At 39.1% G+C, this 24,189-nt stretch overlaps 1 protein-coding gene across 1 annotated transcript in view; it reads left to right on the top strand.

Annotated features, from left to right (window-relative positions):
- Window positions 1-582: 582 nt before the first annotated feature.
- The window catches only part of LOC139711652 (palmitoyltransferase ZDHHC18-like), a gene marked incomplete at its 5' end in the record, with an annotated part of 39,040 nt that continues 15,433 nt past the window's right edge, over window positions 583-24,189 (top strand). The window contains 4 exons of the mRNA XM_071623514.1: window positions 583-682; window positions 8,360-8,532; window positions 13,620-13,775; window positions 14,798-14,935. Of these exons, the coding sequence (XP_071479615.1) occupies window positions 583-682; window positions 8,360-8,532; window positions 13,620-13,775; window positions 14,798-14,935 (567 nt within the window). The remainder of the gene's footprint in view (window positions 683-8,359; window positions 8,533-13,619; window positions 13,776-14,797; window positions 14,936-24,189) is intronic.

The following is a 24,189-nucleotide window of genomic DNA, read 5'->3' as shown; positions in this document are numbered from 1 at the left end:
TTATTATTATTATTAAGTATTATTATCATTATCATTATCATCATTAATATTGTTATTATTACCCTTGCAAACAAATTGATTTTCCTTCAAAATTGCCATAGATTCCATAAATGGAGTCATGATTCTGGTTGTGTTTTCAAATCAAGACCAGATTTGTAGTTAATTCTCGTTGATAGTAATAGATAGGTTATCTGTCCCAATTTACAGCCATCTTCATAAGCAGCATTTGCTCTTATTTTTTGGGGGCAGAATAAAAAATAGTGTATGTTCACATTAGGACAACGCCCCTGCAATATCTACTTTATTATCATGCAGGTGAGGACTGCTTTCTTTATGTTTCAAGTGTACAAACATAGACTCAGTATGCAAGTTGTGTACCTCTCCATTTTTTTTTTCTTTTTTTAGCAGAGGTACACAGGGCAAGTAATTTTATCTTTTTCAAGGGAATTGACCTCACATAATCATGGAGATTCAATGAAAGAAAATATATATTCTTTAAATGAAAAGTACACATTCCTTTAACTTGTCACTGACATTTCTGTAAATGTCAAGGGTAATGTTTTTCCCCCTGCTTTCTGAAAGAGGAGAGTCGATGGCTCTTTCACTGTGATAGAAAAGTGAAATATGTTGATTTTTCTTCATATTTTATTAAATATATTATTCTTCATACATGTACACTATGATATCACAAGCTATTGTACATGATACTCATCCTGCAATGACTGCACTAAAACTTGAAAAATTTGTAACTTTTGAACAAAATGTCAGATTTTCCTCAAGCTTACACTGATGTGTTTTACTATGTACTAGTACTGCTGCATTCACTTAACTGATATGCATACATTATGTATTTGGGTTTCATTTCCCTTGAAGTTATACAGTGTTTAATAGCCAGCTGTCATGATCACACTTTGTCACTTTCTGCCACGGCAATTGATTCAAAAGGATAATTTGCTCTTGTGAGAAGCATGAGTACTGGCCAAGTGTTAGAGTTTACTAGACTTATAAATGACATTTTAATTAACTTTGAAATGGATGTCAAACTACATAGTGAACTTATTGCCTTCTAAAACCAGCACCCCACCCCCCCCCCCCATGATATGTTCTGTCAGTTGCTGAAGGCTGTTTTTTCTCAAGATACGTTTACATTAATGTACATACACTGTCAGTATGAGGTGCAATAGAGTCTTTTGTCATTGCTTTGTTTAAAAAAAAAACAGACTCTAAGGTCTGTGTGTATGTAATACACCAATGCATGTATACAGAAATTCATATACATTGTACAGTGTATACAACAATACGTTTATCTGTAGGCCTAAAAGTATGTATTAGTTTGTTTTCCAATGTTACAGCTTTCAAGGGATTTTGTTCTGGCTTAACACAGTCGGGGTGGGGGGGGGTGGGGGGGATTAGTACAGGTCTCTTTAGACCATTATGCAGAATATACACCTAAAGTGTACGTGTATTTAAAGCCATGAATGTTATACATGTATTAAAGCCGGTAGAGGATGTCGGGTACACCCTGAAATAGATCCCCTAGAGTGTAATGAATACACTTATCCTTCCTCAATTCCACGCCCCAGTCATGCGGGCTTTTCAAGTAACAATCATTTCATTCACTATGAAGCCATGTTTGTGTTTCCTGCCATGCCTAATGTGTGCCTGTGGGAGATTTCTATTGCTAATATAGATTATTATTTTTAAAAAAAAACAACAAACAAACAAAATCTGCATCATGCAAGGTAATGAGATTTAAAACTCATTTCATATTAAATGGTCTCATTACCTTCTCAAAGCGAGAAGAATTTGTAGTTTGTCCTGTGAAGTTCATACACTGTGAACTTGTAATAGGCTCATACACTCCATACCCATACCCATGTATGTTGCCCAGGAATGCTTTCATGGAATTGAATGTTGAGCTGTACATACAATTGTATATTTATATAACACAATCAAATGGTATTTTCATGTAAATGGTCATACTTTGGTGCACTTTTAGGAGAGTGCTGGTAAGCCTGCATTTGATAAGAGCATAGCCCTCCAAGTTAAAAGGTATCTTCTTTTTTTTCTTTTTGAGTTCACCCGAATTCAAGTTAATTTTGCATTTACATGTATATCTAATAGAGAGAGAGGAAGAGATTCTGGAATTTTTAATGCATTTCAATCCTCAGGATTACCATTTCAAAATACCTTTGACATCATGATGTAGGTAGTGACCTATTATGAGGACAAAATTAATTGCTTTGCTATTAAAAAATGGCAAGCTGTTTTTTTTTTTTTTCCTCTTTGACTTCAACATCCTGTTCAGTGTGTAGATGTTGTATGGATACACAAGCTGACGTGTAAAGGGTTACCGTAAGAGAGAAAGAGAGAGAAGAGAGCTACAATAATGTGTACATAGGTAGGGGAAACTTGCACGTACGTACGTAAGTGCCATTGCAAAGATTGCAAAGATGTGCTTTTAACTGTGATTGTGATGCAAATAGGCTATTTAGGCCAATGCCAAATTTTTCAGCATGAATCATAAATGTGCCCCCCCCCCCCCCCAAAAAAAAAAAAAAAAATGCTTTACAAAGAGTGCAGCATTTCCCTATCTCGATCATGTTAAAAACAGTGGCTGTGTATTCATTGCTTGAAATAGAATAAATTTGTTACAGCAAATGTGAAGAAAACAATCTCTGTTTCTTAAAAAAAAAAAAGAAGAAGAAAGTGTTGAAACGTTTGTTCTTTGTTCTTTAATATTTCTTTTTACCTCAAATATCCATTGAGGACCATGGTATCATGAAATCTGTGGAAAAAAAAAAAACAGCATGCAGCTTAAAACTAAGATTGATGAAGTAGCCAAATGTTGATTTCTCATGCACATCACATACAGTACTTCAGTGAATATTCATCAATAAAAAGCATTGATAAGACTATATGAATTGTAAAATTTCACTACAAGCAAATTGATCACTGATTAATACAAAATAAATACATATTATAAAATGAATATGAAAATGATATCTTTGAAAGACTATAGGCAAATTTCAGTCAGATGCTCAAGTGTAAGTTTGATTTAGGCCCTTATACTCATGATTTCCGTCATGAAGTTGATATAGATTTTAGCCAGTATTCCCCAAAATGTGTCAGACAGTGTAACTCCCATTTCTCTGAACGATAACATCAACAGAGAATAATTTATGTAGAATATCAGCTGACTGAAGACTACTTGCAATGGACGTACAATGTATCCATGGGTAACCTTGAGTAAACATAGTGTCACTTACATGTAGGGGAAACCCCTCTTCCATGTTGAAGCTGGTTTACGTGTCTGTCATTTCAAGGTGACAAGAAGGATGAGAAAACTGCATTTTTGACCATTTCTAGACTCTTTAAATGTCATTGATTTGCAAAATTGTGAATTGATAAAAGACAGCACAATGGAATGTTTTCATTTTTCTGTCTTTCCAGAATATTAAGAGGAAAAAGGAAACAAACATTATTCTTCACTCCTCCTGTTTTGAATTTGTGTTTGTTATATTGAGTTTGTTGTTGTTTTTTGTTCTATGTGTATCTCTAGAGGAGCTATCTCTCTCTCTCTCTCTCTCTCTTTCATGTTCTTTTGTATTACTCTGTTCTTTTTAGAAGCAAAATGACAAACCTGAAAGATGTACATTCATGATACACTTTACTCAGTAATGTTTTTACGTACATGTAGTCCATATTCATGTCTTGCTTTTGTGTTCAAATGTCATTTTGCTTCCGATGAAGATTCTGCTTGAGTTGAGAGCTCAGGCCATGTTTGACTCGATCTTATTCCGCTTGCTCGCATTTATTGGATGAAGTAGATTTTAGCAGTTTTGTGTGTGTGCGCGCGCATGTGTGTGTGTGTGTGTGTATGTATGTATCCTTTCAGATTATTCAGACATTTTCGTTTCCTGTTTACTGTTAAAACAACCTGTGGCTCTACATGCAGTATACAGTGTGGCAAATACAGAAAAAGATGAACTGTGTCCAGTATGCTGCAAACATGTTTACCTTTAGAAGGCATAATTTACCATTTGCAGAAGAAACAAAAACCCAGCATTAGTGCTTTAAAATAGTTCTGAAATGTGAGTTAGGGATAGATGCTGTAAAAATTCAAATCCGTACATATGTATTATAATCGATGTTAAGTATTGTTAAATACACAAAATTTGAACAATTTAGTTATGATAAAAATGTTTCCAGACTAAACTGTCTACAGTTACGGTCTAATGAGAAAGATACTGATATCTCCTTATATTTTAGGCTTTATTGCAAAAATCTTAAATATGGTAGGATGTTTTCTGTACAACAGACCCACACATATAATGCATCGAATGCGTGTATCTTAAACATTTTTTAAATCACTGCTCCCAAGGGCCAAAGGTAAAGTGCAAGTGCCTTTTGCACAACTAAACCATGTCACTGTCAAAGCTAATGGCGACATTGCTCACTATATAATGAAAGTGACATGGTGACAGCGATAGAGCACTTTGAGCTGCCTCACCAAGCGAGCCTTGTTGTCATTGAGTGATCGTTTTCTCTGCAAACATTCATGTATGGTTTCCTGTTTTGATGGAGAGGGAGATTTGTAAGGGGAGCGTCTTCAAAGTGCCAACCAAAAGATTTTGGTGACAGAAATTGGGGAGTGGTGGAAACTGCAAATTGGATTTGTGCAAGATACGTAGAATGATTAAATGCAAAGTTGCACATATTATGGTTGCCATAGGCTAGCAGAATATAAGGTAAAATATTCCTTACGTGATAGCTGAAATAGAAGATTATATAACAAAATACCACTCACATTATTATTATACCCCCGCCAAACGAACGGACGGTCGGGCGGTCGGTCGGGCGGTCGGTCGGGCGGTCGGGCGGTCGGTCCGTTGCAAATCTTGCGTCGCGAACTACTTCCTCAGTTTTCAACCGATTCCCATAAAACTTGGCACAGATGTGTGCCTTGGGTTGTAGATGTGCAAGACGTATTTTTTGACAGTACCCAAAAGTACGTTGCCATGGTAACGGCATATTATGGGCAAAAATGGGTACAAATCTTGCGTCGCGAACTCCTCCCACAGTTTTTGATCAATTTTTATGAAATTAGGTACAGATGTTCATCTGAATATGTTAATGTGCAAGACACATATTTCCGCAGTGGCAAAAAGTGCGTTGCCATGGTAACGGCATGTTATTGGTAAAATATAGGGCAAAATGCTTCATGGCAAAACTGCTTCATCAATGTTCTTCCAATTCTCATGGAATTCATATTGAATGTTTGTCTTAGGATATAGGTCAGCATGACACATTTCTTGACAGTGACAAAAAGTATGTTGCCATGGTAACAGCTCACATATTATGAGCCAAAATGATGGAAAATTTTGTGTTGCAAACTACTTCCTCAGTTTTTGCCCAATTTCCATGAAACTTGGTACAGATGTGTGCCTTTGGTTGTAGATGTGCAAGACGCATTTTTCGACAGTACCCGAAAGTACGTTGCCATGGTAACGGCATATTAATGGCAGAAGATCAAGGAAAGATCTTGCGGATTTAACTACTTCCTCAGTTTTTTGACCAAAGCTTATGAAATGTGGCACACACCTTGGTCTTGGTGGGAAGATGTGGAAGACATATTTTTCGGACGTGTCGGAAGCTGCGTTGCCATGGTAACGGCATATTAATGGCGGAAGATCAAGGAAAGATCTTGTGGATTGAACTACTTCCTCTGTATTCGACTGAAGCTCATGAAATGTGGCACACACATTGGTCTTGGTGGGAAGATGTGCAAGACATATTTTTTGGACGTGTCGGAAGCTGCGTTGCCATGGTAACGGCATATTAATGGCGGAAGATCAAGGAAAGATCTTGTGGATTGAACTACTTCCTCAGTTTTTGACAAAAGCTTATGAAATGTGGCACACACAATAGTCTTGGTGGCAAGATGTGCAAGACATATTTTTCGGACGTGTCGGAAGCTGTGTTGCCATGGTAACGGCATTTAAATGGCAGAAGATCAAGGAAAGATCATTCCTTGGGTAAGACTGTCGTCACGGGGCGGGGGTATTAATCACCTTCAGTGATATTTCTAGTTGTGCCCAGTTGTGATCTTTAGTTCACAAGAAAATATGAACAGTGTATTTCAGAAATTTAATCATCAAAAGTTGTAGCTTTTGCAAACCGGACACTGTAGGTGCATTGTGTCTCCTGCGGAGGCTGAATTTTGTGATGGCTACGTAGTTCTATATTATAGCCATGAAGAAACAGCTTTTGACATACATGATGTCCTTTTTCTGATGATGCCCAGAATAACATGTTATAAAAGTATTTGGGTTTCATATCTTGCTTTCCTTGCATATGATATATGTTGTCTGTCTCTGAAACCCCGCATGAGGCAGAAAGCATAAAATATAAAAATTGACTCATAGAATGCATACTGCAGCCTCCCGTGTTACCGTATCCGTTCACTACTGGCAGAATGGCATTTGCTCAAGATTTTCTTTTGCCTGAAAATAAGCGCACTGTCTATGACCCCATTTACAGTGCGAGGCTCGGCCGCGGCCGAGCCCGTCTTCATTTCAGTGTAAACGCGCAAAAGGCCAAATGCGGGGCAAAAATTGGCCGCGCATTTGGCCACGCTCTGGAGGTGATCTCGGCCACGACCGAGCTGCGGCCGAGCCCGGCCTTTTCTCAGTGTAAATGTAAACTGGGCCAAATGCGCGGCCAATTTTAGTCTGGCTTCCAAACCCTCTGCCCGTACTATTCCGCTGTTCAGGATATTAACCCCCTTGACGTCGAAAACTAGACTAAGTATAGTTTAAGTTGGTTTTGTCCTGCAAAGGATTTTCTCCTTCGGCAAAGGTCTTTGCCCGAACGGTGACTTCATCGCCACGGAATTCATTTGGCAAAGGGTCTGAAAACCAGACTTTACCAAATTGCATTTGTTTAACAAGCAGAGTGCCACTACGACAAAATATTGAAAGGTTTGAATTAACAGCGCGGCCGAGCCCGGCAGTGTAAATGGACAAAATTGCGGGGCTCGGCCCTGCAATTGAGGCTGGGCTCGGCCGCGGCTCGGCCCAGCCCCGCACTGTAAACGGGGTCTATCTGTTGCAATTCTCCTCTACTTGCATTGCTTCATACTGTTTTATTGTGTGCATTGATGTTTCTGACTAAAGTTAATATCTATTAGATGATTGGCGACTTAAAAAATACCTTTCCAGAGTTAAACTACCACGTGAATACATGATAATTACTATATTTTTGGAGAGAAATTGTTGATTGTTTTAATTTCCATGAATCTCTGAATTCCAGCTGTGGTACAAATTTGTTCTTGCAGCATACGTATTTATAGGTGAAAGCTTTGACAGTACAGCAAGCCTCCTCATGAACTCAACACAACATGATCTTGTAGGACCTCACATTAGGAAACAAAATTCATTTTTTGCCAGTCAGAATTTGCTTGCAATACATCGAAGGTGCATCGTACCGAGAAACATGTCAGGCTGGCCCAATATGCCAAAATACATTCAATTAATGAGGGTTTTGGGGGGTTTGGGATTTTTTGTGTGTGTGTGTTTTGTTTTGTTTTTGTTGTTTTAATATTTTGAGATAGAAAGTGTAAAATACCTAGTAATTTCACTCATGGTATACAATCTCCTGTATATTCCTAAAGTGCCAACTCTGTTCAGCAGTGGGTTGGTAGAATGTTACTGGTACATCGGTTGGACATGCGGTTGGACCGCATGCAGCTATAAAAAAAAAGCTGGTGCATGCCATTGACTCAACTCGCGTGCAATGGTGTATTGTCACTGCATGTTACATTTATGTACAATGTATGGTCCAATATATTGTTTACTATCGATATAATTGCAAATAAAAAACATCATGTAGCAACCTCAGTCAGATATACTCTTGAGATTGCAATACAGTCAAGCATGTCTATAGCAACCACCATCAACATTGTACTTTGGCGGCCACCTGCTGTATGCGGCCAATAAACACAATGCCCCCTATGAGTAAAGCCATGTTAACGACCCTGTCTATAGCAGCCACCTGTTTACAATGGCCACTTTTTTGTCTCCCTCGGGGTGGCCACTATAGACAGGTTTGACTACTTCGGAGTACCTTTTGGGGTAATATTTCACATTTTTGCCATGGTAGATGATACGTTACACTACAAAATTACGTCCAAAACAGAAATCTGATTATTTTGAGCGATTTTGATGATCTGACTTCAAACTCAACTTTCTCGGCTCAGCCATATCAGCAACATTAGGATCCTTTTGTTGTGGTGGGTCACATATAATACAGGATAATTTTTGCGTGATAACTCTAAACTCTTTTTGTTTGTTTTCACGGACTCCTTCAGCTCACCATACCTGGCCCGACGTGTAACAATAGCCATACCAGTCATAGCCGCGGTCATGCTCATCTTCTGTTTGGCCACACTCTTCCGAACCAGCTTCTCCGACCCGGGCATTCTGCCTAGAGGCACGGCAGCGGAACTGGCCGACCTGGAAAAACAAATAGGTGAGTTGAAGGCAAACAGATTGTTGTGTTGTGAAATTCTCTTGTATTTGTTTGTTTTTAGGGGAAAAACAGTTTATTAGTGGTGAGTAAAAAAGATAGTACTGAGGTAGAGATGTGAAAAGGGATGGTATAGTATTATAGTTGAGGTGACGATTCGGCTTTTAACTTTTTGAAAGATCATACTAAGAAACCACTTTAGGAAATGTTAAAAAGCATACAATTCTATGAATCAAAACATTATTTGATGAAAATCTGTTTTGACATTGCTGAGATATCCGGAAAAAAACCCCCAAAGTAAAACAAAGCAATCGTGATAAAAGGTGGATCCTACCTTTTATTAGGATTGCTGTGTTTGGGTTACTCAAGTATCTCAGTCATTCCAGAACTAATTTTCATCGAATTAACTTTGAATCTCTTGTAGAATTATTGCTCTTTCATATTTCATAGCATTTTGAAAAAAAAAAGGAAGAATTTGGAAACCTGAAGCCCCATCTCAATGGAAACTGTACCATCCCTTTTTAAACTCAGTTGTCAACTTGTCTCTTGTTTGTTTGTTTGCTTTTCTTGTGTGTCTATTTGTATGCATGTTTTATTTTCCACATAGGCATATCTTCCATAAGGCCAGCTTAGATTCATAGCAGTGGTGGAAAAGAAAGAAAAAGATACACGAGAGGAATTCCTTTGAAAGGATGAAAAAGAACCTGACAGTGTATTTCACGATTGTATTTTCTTGGTTGGGTATGCGTTGCTTTCACAGGGTTCTCAGCCCTTCAGGGAAATCAGAGAAATCAGGGAAAATTATTTAACCTTTTTTTTCCAGTCAGGGAAAAGTCAGGGAATTTGATAAAAATGCCTCAAATGAGGGAAAAGTCAGGGAATTTTGATTGGCCCAAAAATCAAAAGTAGTCAGTTAGGCTCTGTTATATTTTGTTGCATATCAAAACAACATTCGTTGGATGACTGGAAATGGAAATGAGTAGAAATAATTATCTGATGGAATTTGAGATTTCATCAGGGGAAAAATCAGGGATAAATCAGGAAATTTTGTTTTCCTGAAATGCTTGGAACCATGTTTCAGTGTAGCTGTATTAAAAACAAACAGCTCTCCTGCAGTACCTGGTCGGAGCTGGAGTGTGGATTGGTGTGAATGAGTGTGCTGCATGCACAAGCATATGACTCTATGTGGTGATACAGATGGCAATGTGTCAACATTCAGAATCCTCGATCTTCCTTTCTTTTACGGATTTTGTCAATTGACGTTTCTTGGGGTTATCAGAAATGTTAAAAAAGACCGTATCTAGCAGCTTCATTTCAAAAGCCAATTATGGCATAAAGTAGATAGTTTTATTTTAAAAATGTGCTGATCGTGGGTTTATTTTCACCCCAGCCGCTGCTAAATAACCACATGTCCAGCCGTTAGAACATAAAGAAAACATAAAATACAAGCACTATATCCAGGGGAGTAGTGTTCAGAGGATAAAAGATGTTGTCTTCAAAAACAAAATAGCAAAATTTGCGATCAAATTCACGCTAGTCTTCCAAGTACTTAGTTCCGAGTTGTCCACCAAGGTCTTGACTATCAAAATGAAGATATAATAAGTATATATTTTCATATCTTTGACATTTCCTCGTCAGAGAATAGTAGCATGACATTTTCATTGCAGGTTTAAGTGCTGCTCGCAGAATTATTTGTTTCTCTTTATTTGTAGCACTGTTGCATTTATTCTTTCCTTGTTTGTTCTTTTTGTGCTCTTCTTGTATTCTACATCAAAGAGCCCACGAGTTCTAGTGCTGTCCTCGAGAAAATCAGATTAAATCCTCTGCAGGTGACGGCCTGGGCCCTTCTCCAGTTAGCTTGACATTTTGGAGATCAGAATTTGCCTACGTTCCTTTTCCAAATCAGGCATTTGAGAGCTAAATCCTGGGGATTATATTTCGGGGCATCGCCTCGATAATGAGATGAGCCTTCGGTCAGCCGTAGATGTTTATTAGAGACGCTAACAAGCGCCAAGTCAGAAGTGAGGAAGGAGAATCGGACCTCCATTTATAGCTGGTGGAATAATAATGGAGTTCATCTTGACCTGAACTAATACATAACATGTACACATGTGCAAAATATATATTAGGTACATATACTTCTGTATACATGTATGTGTGTATCTATACCTACATTTTTTTTCTTTTTATTATTTGTAAGTGTGTATGTGTGTATGGAAGTTTGTTTGTCCAGAAATGAGAAGAGGGTTTTACCACCCAAAGAGCAGGCTTGTCTGAGTAGGAAGAATTAGCTATACTAGCATACTGTAATGGTACATGTAGCATGCAGTAATCTTGGTCACATGACTGCTTTGTCCGATGTGTCTTCCGTGGTACTACTGGCGCATATACCGGGTGTCCCAAAAAAAAGCGGAAGGGTGGATTTTCAGTACTTTGCGTTCTAAAAGTGATATATTTTTTGACATCATCAGAAAGAGCATCTTCTGAAAATGCAGTCATTTTCAAATTTCGCCTGATTTTTGCGACTTATGAGATAATAATTTGAATGCGACACGCGATCCATACGGTGAACATTGTGTAAGCTCGGTAATCCATGTCAACAAAAGATACAGTTTTCACATTGGGCACGGGCCAGGAAAAAACAGTGTGTGTGTGTGTCCGTGTGTGTGTGCAAGCCCAATATGAAAGCGTTATCTTTTATTAACATGGATCAACGAGCTTACACAATTCACCGTTTGGAATGCGTGTCGCACCCAAATTTTTATCTCATAAGTCGCAAAAAATTGAAAATGACTGCATATAAAGAAAATGACGTAGAATGAAAAATACTCAACCAAATTTAATGATTTTGGTATCATTGTCTTCTGCGGAAGATGCTCTTTCTAATGATGTGAAAAAATATATCACTTTTAGAACGCAAGGTACTGAAAATCCACCATTCCGCTTTTTGGGAGACACTCGGTATAGAGTACATTTGACTGCTTAAAAGGTTTTTAACAAAGAATGTCTTTGGACTTTATCTCACATTCTGAGTTAGGACAACAACAACATAAAAATGTACAAAATATTTACACACTTTTATGTTGCTCTCAGGTTACGATATGCTGTTGTTTGTTTGTAAAATTGGTTTTTCACCCTTTTTATATTTTTTTTTTTCTAAGTGATTCTTTCTGATGGAGATCTACTGTATATGTCATAAAATGCCAGAGTGCATACTGGTTTACAATGTACGGCAAGAAGATGTGAGGAGGTTTTACCTGGCTTTTTTTTCTCTCTCTCACTATGTATATTTTTTTTTTCACAGTCTTTATTCTATTTTTGATATGGAGTTCTTGTTTTACCACATTTCCAAAAAGCATACAAAGAATAAACATAGAACAAACACTTGTAGGAACAACAAAGGACAAAAAGTAGGGCCTACAACGTTTGACAAGAGACAAAACACAACATGAAAACACTTTATTTCAGTTTCATTGGTGATATACAAATAGTCACATTTGGAAATTCATTTGACTTTCAAGAGACATTTCTGTGGCTGCCTGTTGAGAGCAGGGACCCATTAAACTTCCTGATTTTCCCGGATTTTATGTGGCATTGTTTTCAATGGTCCGGGAATACTGTGTCACGCAAGTGCAACAACGCATAACATGCTGGATACAATGTAGGTGTGGCCACAAACAATGTTTTTACAGCTTGCACATGGGCATGCTTGTATAATGCCACTTGTTTGAATGTCGCATGCATAATTTGTGTGCATTTGTATGTTTCAAACGGGAATAGCTTTCTGCGGTCGTCATCGCGTGGTTGAAGTTGCTCATTTGGCAGACGATCAAGAAAACAAGTAGTCTGAGAGTACATCCATGTGCCTCTTGTAATAATTCACTTGAAATTAAAGTCCTAATGAATGCATATTGCACTTGTAGTCAGCATTTTCCGGAGTGGATTTAGTGTTAAAGGGGATGCACTATATGGAGCTAATATTATGAGTAGGTGTGGACCATAACTTCCCTATTATACCTATCTAATTGGCTCTGCACACATGCCCGAGTCATGCATTATGTGTAAAAACAAGCCTACTAATATCAGAAGAATTAAAGATTATTATGTTTATATGTGTACCAGGTGACTGCCAGGCCTTGTACATGTAGCTATTTTCTATGTTGCTGAAATTTGTGCTGTTTATTTGTTAGTTGTTTTTTTGTTTTTTTAGAATTTATGATAGCCCAAAGTGGCGCGAAATGCACGAAAATTAATGCGCTGCAAAAGTTTGTGCATTTACAGTATTTTGGTAAGAGTCTGTTAAGGTATTATGTCCTAAGTAGTTTGTTTGATTTCAAACTCTAGAGAAGTTGAGAGAGTATGATGTGATGTAAGGTTGTTTCCTTGCCTCTACATCATCCATACAATAACAGGATAACAGGAAGGAGAGTGTAATGTTCGTAGTGTCTGTTTAATGTCAGTAGCTTTGGAGTTACTTTTTGAAATAGAATGGGCTTGATTTGTTTTTCCTTTATATTCTTTTTCCTTTTCCTTGTGGTCTTTGTACCCTAGGCACTGAATACTATATGATTAATGTTCAAGCAAATGAAAATGATCAGTATGTCACATCAATGTATAATGTATCTGTTTTTTAAATAAGTAATGCATTGAGGTACGGGGGTGGGGGGGGGGGAGAGGGGAAGCGAGGGGATTCCTCTGTTACTGTATACGCCGTTATTTTCGCGTACAGATATTTTCGCGAATGAGGAGGTCACTTCTTTGCGAGATGTTATTTTCGCGAGTTGACACCTACGCCAATTTAAATGTACTATTACTCTAGCGTCTGGCGACATTTTCGTGTGTTGTTAAATTCGCGATCCAACTGTGATTCGCGAAATTCGCGAAAATAAAACCCTCGCAAAAATAATAGCTTGTACAGTATATTAGATGAAAGGAGCTGAAATGGAGTATTACAGGATGTGTGTGTATATTTTTGAACGCGACGTGGAAGTCCCGACCTGTCATTGTGCTCCTTTCGACTTTTTTCATTTCCTGCCTTCGAGTACCCTGAATAATCATTGAGGCACTCTCTCTGTTGATCCTCTTTACAGAGCCACCCAACCCGGACAACCCCCAATACCGGCCACCGCCCCGGACGAAAGAGGTGACGATACGGGGACAGACGATCATTCTCAAATACTGCTTTACCTGCAAAATTTTCCGTCCACCCAGGGTATCACATTGCAGCCTTTGTGACAATTGTGTTGGTAAGTTTTCCTCCCCCCCACCCCCCTTCAGCCTTGAATTTGAATAAATGCAGAAGTCTATGTATGAACATTTGATGGCCACACAATATCAATATAAAGTTTTCTGCGTTTATGTTGCTGTTAACATGCAACTGAACGGGTTTGTGGGGGGGGGGGGGGGAGCAAAAAAAGTATCACTTTAATAAACAGAATAGCTAGAGGATTTTTAAAAATCACTGACCTCACACTATAATACATCAAGAATACATGTAGCACACTATCCAACATGGCACCATGGTCAGTAATCTCTTTCACAAAGTGATAGAAATGCTTTTAGTTATATTCTTTGTCATCATTCCACTTTGATATAAGATATAACAATTTGAGTGAAATATTTGGAGATGTGCCATGGCAATAGAAGAGCATTTAAACAAGATGTTGACTGCCTGTTAGCCTAGATGCAAATTTATTGTCAGCATTAACTTATGCCCTCTTCTGTATAGGAGTGTAAACATGGTTCTGACCATTAACTATCCTTTGTGTGCAGATATTATCACGAAAGAGGAGGTAACAGATATTTTTGCGAAATGTTGTTTTTGCACCGAGGCTATTGTAAGTTTACTACATGTAATATCCATCTGTTCACAATATTTCTGCATGTTGTTGAATTGGCTGGCTAAGAGTGATTTGCAAAATTCACGAAAATGAAACCCTCATGAAAAATAACAGCATTCACTTTATATTGTACAGTATCAAGGTTTTAGGATCAGTACTATGTTTGGTATTGTATGACAACAACTAATGATTTTTTTTTCTTTGTACACTGTTCATGTTGAACTTAACAAAAAGTTTAATGTGTGAACTTGTTTGTTTGTGTGTGTGTATTTTTGTATGTTTTATGTAGTCATGACTGAGGTGTCTTTTCATGAAGTCTTTATGTCCATGTTTTGTGCACAGTTCTGAATTTCTCCTAAAGGCATGTGCTGCTTGAGAAAGAAGAGCACATAATTAGTGGAAATTTCGTCTCATTTTGTTTTCCGCAGAAAATTTTGACCATCATTGTCCATGGGTGGGAAACTGCGTCGGGAAGAGGAATTATCGCTATTTTTATCTCTTCCTCGTCTCGACGTGCGCGTTGGCCATCTTCATTTTCGCATGCAATATTACCACTCTCGTACTCGGTAAGTTGAAGATTGTGCCATAAGAGGCCCGGTGCATAGATCTCGTCTCAGATCATGTATGACTCTTTCAATTGCAGCCTTCTTTCCCTCTTTTTTTTTCCTACTACTGTATTTGACTTTATAAGATCAGGTATAAAGTAACGTAGTTAACATATTTTCTGATAAACGTTGGCTGTTACACAACACAAAAAGTTTCTAGTTATCTGATTGATGGATTGCTCATCAGGTGTCATACAATACATTTAAAAGTGCCATTGCATGCTGTTTCTGTTCAGCCGTACAATTTTTGTTGAGTAATATTGGATATTGCTGCTAAAGTCGCCAAATTACATTGACTTCCATAGTATCTCAGGTTGACAATTTGGCTGCTGATGTAAGAAAGGAAATAAAGTTCTGAAAGGAATGAGATGGGACATGCATGTGAACTTCAATCTTTGCATAAACTGCAATGTCGAAATAAAAAAAAAAAAATATTAAAGATAATGAGAACAAGCCTTGCTTGAGGTTAACATTACAATGCCAAAGTATCTGATTGGTATAAATGGCACAAAGAGAAGAATAGCTTGGTAAAAGGAGAGGCAGTTTGTGCTTTCTTTCCACTCTCATCTGTTGGACTGCGGTAGAAGACGCTCCGAGACTCCATCGAGGATCTAGATTCTGGGTCAAAAGATTGTGAGATTCTGCGTTTCAAGGCAACCTGGTATTCTGCCGAACCCCTGAGGGTATGACAATTGTCGTTGTTGTCGTTAGCGGACGGTTGTCGTTCGATGACCATAGCCAGTAGTCAGCCTGTTGAGAAAGAGATGAACTCCGCGGACTGGCATCAATCGGGGGAAAGCTGTTTGAATTCATCCCTTAACTCCCGCTGTCCTCCGGAGGAGATCATGGGGATTGCGGTTGTCACGTGGGAAATTTCAATTGCGGGCTCCTCTGTCCAGTGTGGAGGCTGCAACAAATTTTAACTCGTTGAGGACGAGTCCCAAGTATACTCGGGCAGGTGTGTATGGGAAATGCATGTTGTGGCAAAGTCAGCCCATCCTCAATGGGTTAATGGGAATTTTTGTTCACACACCTGGCCCTGAAGCCTTATCCAGAGAGATGCAGGCAGTATTACATGTGTAGCTGTTGGGTATTGATGCGTGAGGTGTTTTGCATCGTCCATATTTATAGCAAATTGTTGAAGCACATTTCAGATTGAATTACTTTAACCTAGTACTTTTGTACATGCTGAACTGCTCGTCCATGTTTCCCCATTTCATCTATCTACATAATTACAATCTTGTATGTGTATGGTGTTGCTGCTGTTTTTGTTCCTGGTTGATTCGTGCTCGCAAGGTTGTTTTTTCTTTGCTTTCCTGTTCTTCGACTACTCTTTAACCAGACTTGGAAACGAGCAAATTTACATTTTGCCATGGTAACCTGAACACCAGAAATCTGTAGCGCAAGATCTTGGCGGGGCATCTATTTTTGACAGCGTAATTTCCTCCCCCTCCCCGCTCAGCCCTCAGATTAAATGGCAATCAAGCAAACGTAATTAAGACTTTCGGTAGTTAAGTCTGCCGATAGCGTCATCTTGGAGAACTGCAGTCGGTGTTTGTTTGGCCCCTCCTGCGCAAGAGCTGTGGTGCTAGAGATAGGTTTTTATCATAAGATCGTGCTAGGTGTTGGTTTTCGTGTCGTTCTGGTCATTGCTTTTCCAATAAATAAATTTGCGTTGCACATGTATCTTTGCACGCAAACGTCTCAAACAGCCAAACTTTCATGGTGCATACCTGGTATATAGAGAGGTGTAATGCTTTTTATATCCTAGTAGTATTAAAAGTTACAAAGAAGTACCTATAAAACATACAAGTTCCCCCATATTCCCTTCTTACCAATATGACAAGTGTGTCGAGCGGTGGGGGGGGGGGGGGGGATATGGAGTTAGCTTTCACCACAAAATTTTATTCTTATTTGGGAACCATCCATACTGGTGTGCCGAAATGAGAAATTTCAACTCATCATGGCAGTGACAGGAACAGTATATTGCTGTGAACTGATACCCCCGATAAGCGCTAGAAGGCAATTAGATCCAGTGTATTGCTTATCTTTGTTCAATATTATCGTGAGAGGTTTTGCAAAAAAAAAGAAAAGAAAAAAAAAGCAAAGAAAAGTGGAATAAAAGTTTCAGAATCTCTAGCACACAAGATGAATAGTCAGAGGATCACCAATGTTGAATGATTGACTGTTCTCCATTCATCTATTGATGCACCCAGTTTTATGAATACATGACATGTACTTCCCTCATAGAGGGTTCCCATGACAACACAGAAGCTTGTCCGAGACTTTGCCTATAGAAGGCTTTGTATGGTCCACCCTCTTTTTAGACACCCAGGTACATTATTGTATTTTGTGAGAGAATCACTGCAATGTATCGTACCTTTTTGCCATTTAAAGCTAGGGAAACATTCTTCAGTGTAAATGCATAATGTGCTGTCACTCGGTATAGTTCTTTTTCCTGTTTTTTTTCTTTCTCTCTCTCTCTCTCTCTCTCTATCACACTCACACACATACACACAGACATGCAAACATGTGTGCAACATACTATGCTAATGATTGCTATTAGTACAGTGCAACCACTGTTATCTGGCCATGCTGGGACCAACGCCCATCTGGATTTAACGATTTGGCTGGATGTGGGAGAAACAATGAGTATATTAAAAGTAGGCTGCCGACCTATGTAGTAGTAGCTACCTCTCTGTGCACTGCAACAGAATTGCAATTCATGCTCCTCTACTTAAAATCATTGTCATGAAATTGGAACGTCTCACTGTAAAATTCATCACATGTTTCTGTAGGGAATATCACAGGTGAATTCTGTGAGTTTTTTAGAACTCAAAGTTGTAATTATTGTGTTTGAAATCACTATTTTTTTCCTAGCCTTCACTGCTGGGAGGCATCTAGATACTATGATTAAGAAGTCGGGATAGATAGACAGTAATCATATTTTCTCTGACGTGTGGTAATTCCTCACAGGAATGATTCGCAGGTGAGCAGCAGGTGATTTCAGCAGGTTGGAAAAAAGAGAAAACAGCAACAAAAGTGACAAAAATAGTCAGGGCTTTAACATAAAAGATCCATTGTTGTGCAACAAAAATACACAAACAAACAAACCAATAATGTAAGTTTTAGAGGAGTTAGGTTATTGTCATTTGTTAACAATGCTGGTATGGAGGCATACAGTACAAGCATGCAGTTACGTAGTGATGAAGAGTGTGAAGTATACAGTGAGAAGATAACAGTCTTTTGTAGTTGTGGTATCAATTAACCCTTTGAATGCTCTGAGTGCTGACTGACACAGAAAACTCCATAGCGTTGCACACTCTGTCCAAAGTCCCTGCACGTAAAAGGGTTAGAGCTGCCTTGAAGCTGATTTCTGTACATTTGTCATTTATTACTAATTACCTAGTGGTAGTCCACAGTCACACTTAAAATGTTGGAGTACTGTAAAACTCAAAACACTTGCAGGCATGAATCTTTTGCAAATTAGAGACGACTGCCTTTTCTTGTGGCATGAGACCTTCACTTTGCTGCTGGCATTCAATGCATTTTTGTGTAGACGAACAGTTTTGTGTAGACAAAAAAAAATATCCTGGCTCTTCTCAAATTCATGAAAATTTCATCCACAGGAAAATTTCTGGTCTTGCAGAAGTACAATGTACACAAAAAATGCAATAAAAGCTGCAGCACAATAGTTCCCTCTGTACTACATGTAAAGACCCCTTGTTCTAAAGTGGACCATAAGATGCTTTTCTTCCATTTTGCTTTGCATGTAAAGTAGATCAGTCACAGACAACGAATTGTCTATAGTTTTATAGTGGCCACCTGTTCTGTTAGGATGATCTCTACGCATGCATTTTGCCACATTCGCTTACTAGGAACGTCAAATGTACACATGCATCTTTTAACACCCCTACCTGCTTGTACACAGCAATGAAATGCCTCAAGCGCCAGCACCCAAACACGTGGGTGTGGCATTTGCAAAATTTGTTATCATACTGCTCTCGCTAAACCCGGTTGAGGAGGATTTAGAATACCTCTCCTCCATTAGATGGAGCATGTACACATTGCATAATCTGCTGTTGGGAAGTGCACGTGGGCGATTTGAAGTACAGTCTCCTTTTTCCTCTGTCTGTCTGCAATGAAAATGAAGAGACGGAACGTTGGGCATGCAACAAGTTGAGCCGGGGGAGTAATATTCTTCTTATTCCCGGAACAGTCTGAGCGTACTTGACCCAGCTGCGCACACCCCTCCCCCCCCCCCCCCCCCCCAAACACTTGAGAAGTCGTGCATGCGATGTTTAGAACTGGATGATGTGAAGCATCTCGCTATCTCTGTGGTTGTAGAACCGCTTCAAAAATGCCACAAACTTCCAGGCTGTGTATTTTGCGTTACTTCGAACATCGGCAAACTGGAAAAAAGAGTGCTCTTGAAAGTTCGTTTAACCCTTGATTCTGTTTGACCATTCCTTTTGACTTTGTCCGGTATAACCAGGTCTGTGCTCATACTATTGGATTTCATTCATAGTGGACCTGTCAAGAAAAAAATTGAATATAAGCCAGTTCGGAGTTCCTCTTTGTGCAAGAGCAGAAAAAGCAGTCATGTTTGTTTTTAAATTCACTGGAATAAGCATCTGTGATGTAATGAATATTCATGTAATCCCGATAAATGCTGCTTGCCAGCACATCCACCTGACAGCAAAAGGGGTATTTGGCAATATCAGTAGCAAGGAATTGTTTATACAATTCAAGAATGTTTCTCTACTTTAAATACTCAACTCTGTTACTCTTGTCAAGAAGGCATGTTTAATGTACGTATTTAGGAAAATTGCATCCACGGCTGAACAGAGAGAAGCAACTCATGAGATATGCCTTAAAAAACGAAAAAAAAGAAAGAATAAGAGACAAAAGTTTCAGTGATAAATCTCGAAAGCTGAGGGGTTGTCTGTTCGACTGTCATCTGAAATTGTGCGGTTTTACGCCACAGAGGCGGCTCGCTGTGTGGTTTTGCCACGATCACTGTCGATGCATTCTAATGCGCACACTGATCTCTTCATCAGTTTTGGCTGTGTGTCGCCCCCCAGGCATCAGCCGTGTCTTCCTTGACATCCCGACGAACGACGGTGAATCTCTGATATCAGCAGTGGGAGTCTCAAGTGTTCTGAAATGTCTAGAATGTAGTGATCCAATGATCCTTTTTTTCTTCTTCTTTAAACTTCTGTGATTTCTCACCTTATTAAGGTTTTTCATTATCGTCACAATTATTACTACTTGATTGAACTGTTGATGCTTCCAAAGGCCATACCTGTCAGAGACTGTATAAAGCAAAGGAACTGTCCCCTTGAGGTTGTTTTAGAATTAAGTCTGAGATTCCTTTTTACCTACAAGTAACTTTAGTAATAATTACTCGACGCAAGTGAAATTCCATGTAAATGGAGTAATTTTATTGGGGGGGGGGGGGGATAAGGGGGAAAAATTAGAAGGTGATAAAGAATTGAGACTAAAGTCACCGCACTCAGAAACAGCCCTGCCATTACAATGAGTATACATTTTATCTTCCTCAGATATGTATGGCATATAAAGTGATGTGTTAGTCCTGATGAGGATGGCATGATATCAATGCTCATGTTACTCACAAGTAATTCCGAAAGATAATGGAATCTTTGAGTGGCAGGGCTAGATACTTAGACTTTATTAGATATGACAGTCACTATAGTGTGCAAATTCTGTGAACAATACTGATATTAAGGCATGAAAATCAAAGTGTAGGTACAAAGTTTGTCTTTATGGCAAATTTTCCCCGGAACAATCTCGGCGAAACGTTGCCATACCATTCTAGAGATAATGTCCCTCATATAGAAATAAATCAGCATGGAGTGAGTGTTGCCCTAGCAACCCCTCCATGCCCGAAGCAGCAATTTCTGCAAAGCATCCCAAGACACTTGCGCCGTTGATTACAAAGAGAGGGGAAATTCTCCATGCCCCACCTGATACCCCGTTTGACAAACTATGATTTTTAGATTTGAGTTGGGGGGGGGGGGTAAATTTGTTGCCGATTTTGTGCAACACTCTCCACTGCCCTGCTCAAGACCCAGCTCTGCCCCAGGGGAAGATACACTCACAGAAACATCCTCCCAAGTGACCGACAGTGATGATTATCGTGGTAGCCATGGCAACAGGCAGCGGAATGAAGATGTTATCACCAAGAGGCGGCGGTCCCTCTAGAGGCTCTGCACTTGTCGTTGACACTGCTCAATTGCTCTCTGCGGAGCTTCCTTCAAATTTGAAACATTACCCGGCAACCGAATCTCCCCCCCCCCCCCCAGCACCATTGCCACATCGGCGTGGAGAGAGGTTTAGTTGCCTAGTGACTGCACATGCCAGATGCAATGAAATTATGACTTCTCATAAACATTTGTTTTTTGGTGTGACACTCGGTACACCAAGTGGATTCTGAAATCTAACCAAGAGTGACCTTATTTAATATTTAGTACTATTATGTGGTGGGAAAGGTCAGAATGATAAGGCAATTGTATAGAATGAACTTTAGTACAGAGATGAAAGTTCAAAGGTCACATGACCATACTTCTCTATTGATATTCATTTCCAATATCCTTGGCTAAGGATGACCAGTGATAATGTTGCTTGTTAGGAAGGATACAAAGTTATTTGAATGAAATGGTGGAAAACATCTCTAGGTCAAAGGTCAAGGTTACTGGTCACTGAACTTTTCTTTTTAAAGAAATGTTATTTTCCAGCCAAAGCTTTAACAGTTAGGTAATTCTAATGGGAATGTGATTTGGTAGGATGGATCAAAAGCATAAAGGAAGTATTGCCTGTCTTCAAATACATTGTAGGATTAAAGGTCAGCCATCAAGGTCACTGGTCAAGGATCACAGTCTACATTATATGCAAGGCCATGTTTGTGACAGAATATTGTAAAACCAAAACATCTGCAGCATAAAACTCACAAATTGGTACTGGCATTCAAATGCGTTGTGTGATAGACGAACACTTTTGCATGCATTTTTAATAATAGTTGCGTGAATCCCGGCTCCCCAAGAAATGTATGAAAGTTTCATGCCCATTAAAATTTCTATTTTTTTTTTTTTTGTGTAATGATTGTATGAGAAGAACAGGCATTTCCTTTTGACTGTGCACTGCAATATTCCCTTTTTGTTTTTGGCTGTATATTTTTATTTGTTGGTTAGCCCGGAGGGAGTGGTATCTGGAAATGCAAATATTATGCATGTACGGCATATCACCTGAGGCATACCGGTACATACATCTCCAAAAGTATGTGCCCAAGTGGAACGAAAGTGGTGCATGCTTGTACAAAGTAGAGCAACATATTCCTATAATCGCCATCCCCAGCAGCAAAAGAATGAATCCAGTAACATTGGCAGAGGTCATCAGTTGATATAACGTGATCGATAGATTGTTATCTCATGCGGTCTCAGAGTATGGTGGGCTGGGAATCAAGATGTGGTCATTATAATGCAATAGTTTTGCCCTTTTAGAGCAGACAACTCGGTACCTGCTACTTGCAAGAAATCAATGCTTTTTCTCTACTTGCATCCTCCGTGCAGTTGTATTGCCAGAGGGTTCCCAGAACTGCCCTCAAAATGCGACTGTTTGTGTGATGGGGGGGGGGGGGGAGGGGGGGGAATCCCCAGGAATATGGATCGCAGTGTGCCAGCAGATGCCCTTGAAATCAACACCACTCTGTCACATCGGCATGTAGCACTCGGAGAACGTGACAAATACTTCGGCCGTGCATTAGATGGACTGGAGAGGAAGAGGAGAGAGAGAGACCGAGAGCTTTTCTCAAATTCATAAAGGCTACGAGAGGAATGGGTAGAGGTGCGCGGCTGGCTTTGCAAGAAGTGTACAGTATATTCCCAGGGGCCTTCGGGCGGGATGCCGAAACAGCTACCAAATGTAATTTGGTGACCTGTAGCACCCCCTCACTTCCCTGGAAAATCACCAAAGTGTTCAATAATTGTCCAGAGAAGTGATGTGGTGGCCGTTGGACATCTTGAATTTTCCGATACGCCACTCGAGGCGTCTTGCTGTTCATTGGTCGTGCCTTTCAGGATCCTGTTTTTTGCTGTCATTGTAATTATTACTTTCTAGATGAAAACACAAAAACAAAAACAAAAACAAAAACAAGAAATGTTAATGTGGATCTTTGGAGAAAACAACTGTGTGAATCTTGTGATACCTGAGTAATATATCGGAGAGATTGCAAAGGGATCATTATTACGTATTCCTGATAACAATGCTTCAGCTTTGTCGTTATTGGCGTATCAACTGTTGCTTGTTTTATTTCACCCAACAGCAAGGACAATTTTCAGAGTTCTCTTCTTGTGCAAGCAGTAAAGATAGAACCATTCATGATTGAGTACAAATAATCATTATATATAATTATGTATAATATGAAGAGTTTGTTCGCAAAAAAACGATAAGTCCATTTTTGAAGATTTTGAAATACGGTTTCTGTCATAAAGTACAAAATAATACCTTTTAAATGATAAATTGGTCACTACATATAAAGGTATATTTTTGAAGTTATGGTCAAAAGAAGCAAAAATTTTCTTATTATTCTCTTTATTTTTCTTGACCTTTAATCACAGATATCTCCATTTGGCAAATATGGACTCTCCCATATATGCAGACCTCCCAACCATTCTCAGTTTGGAGGAAAGAATCTGAATTTTAGCCATTCCCAGCTCTTGTTTCAATGGGATTTTCCTACTTTTCTTGATAATTTCACTGCACACTCCTGTGGGAACTGCTCTTCCTTTCCTTCTTTTGAGCCATACCTTTCCCAATTTTTCAGTCAGAAAGGTTGGGAGGTCTATGTATAATTGTCTGGTCAAGGTGCTGTGCATTTCATCCTATGCCTTCCACAAATTTTTGGTAGAGATTGTGTAAGATCTGTGAATGAGCGTGTACTTTCTACCTGTGTTTTATGACTTAAGAAGGATTTCCTACAACTGTATTGTAACTATTTGGGAAGTAATCAGGGATTTTATCTCTCTTTTCCTGTCATCTAGTATGTTGTATGTATTCTTTCTTTCTTTATGGGGGGTTGGGATTGTCAGTGGTGGGGCTTTTATGGGAAAACATGGAAATTGTACACATGACATAGATTTAGATCACTGGAGCTTTTGAAAGTTCTGATGAATTTCTCTTCAAATATCAACTTGTAA

Source organism: Diadema antillarum, unplaced genomic scaffold (assembly GCF_040938485.1).
Source record: "Diadema antillarum isolate AM-2024a unplaced genomic scaffold, OU_Dant_1.0 seq00001679_RagTag, whole genome shotgun sequence".
NCBI classification, from domain to species: domain Eukaryota; kingdom Metazoa; phylum Echinodermata; class Echinoidea; order Diadematoida; family Diadematidae; genus Diadema; species Diadema antillarum.
This window is presented reverse-complemented; position numbering and strand designations above follow the sequence as displayed.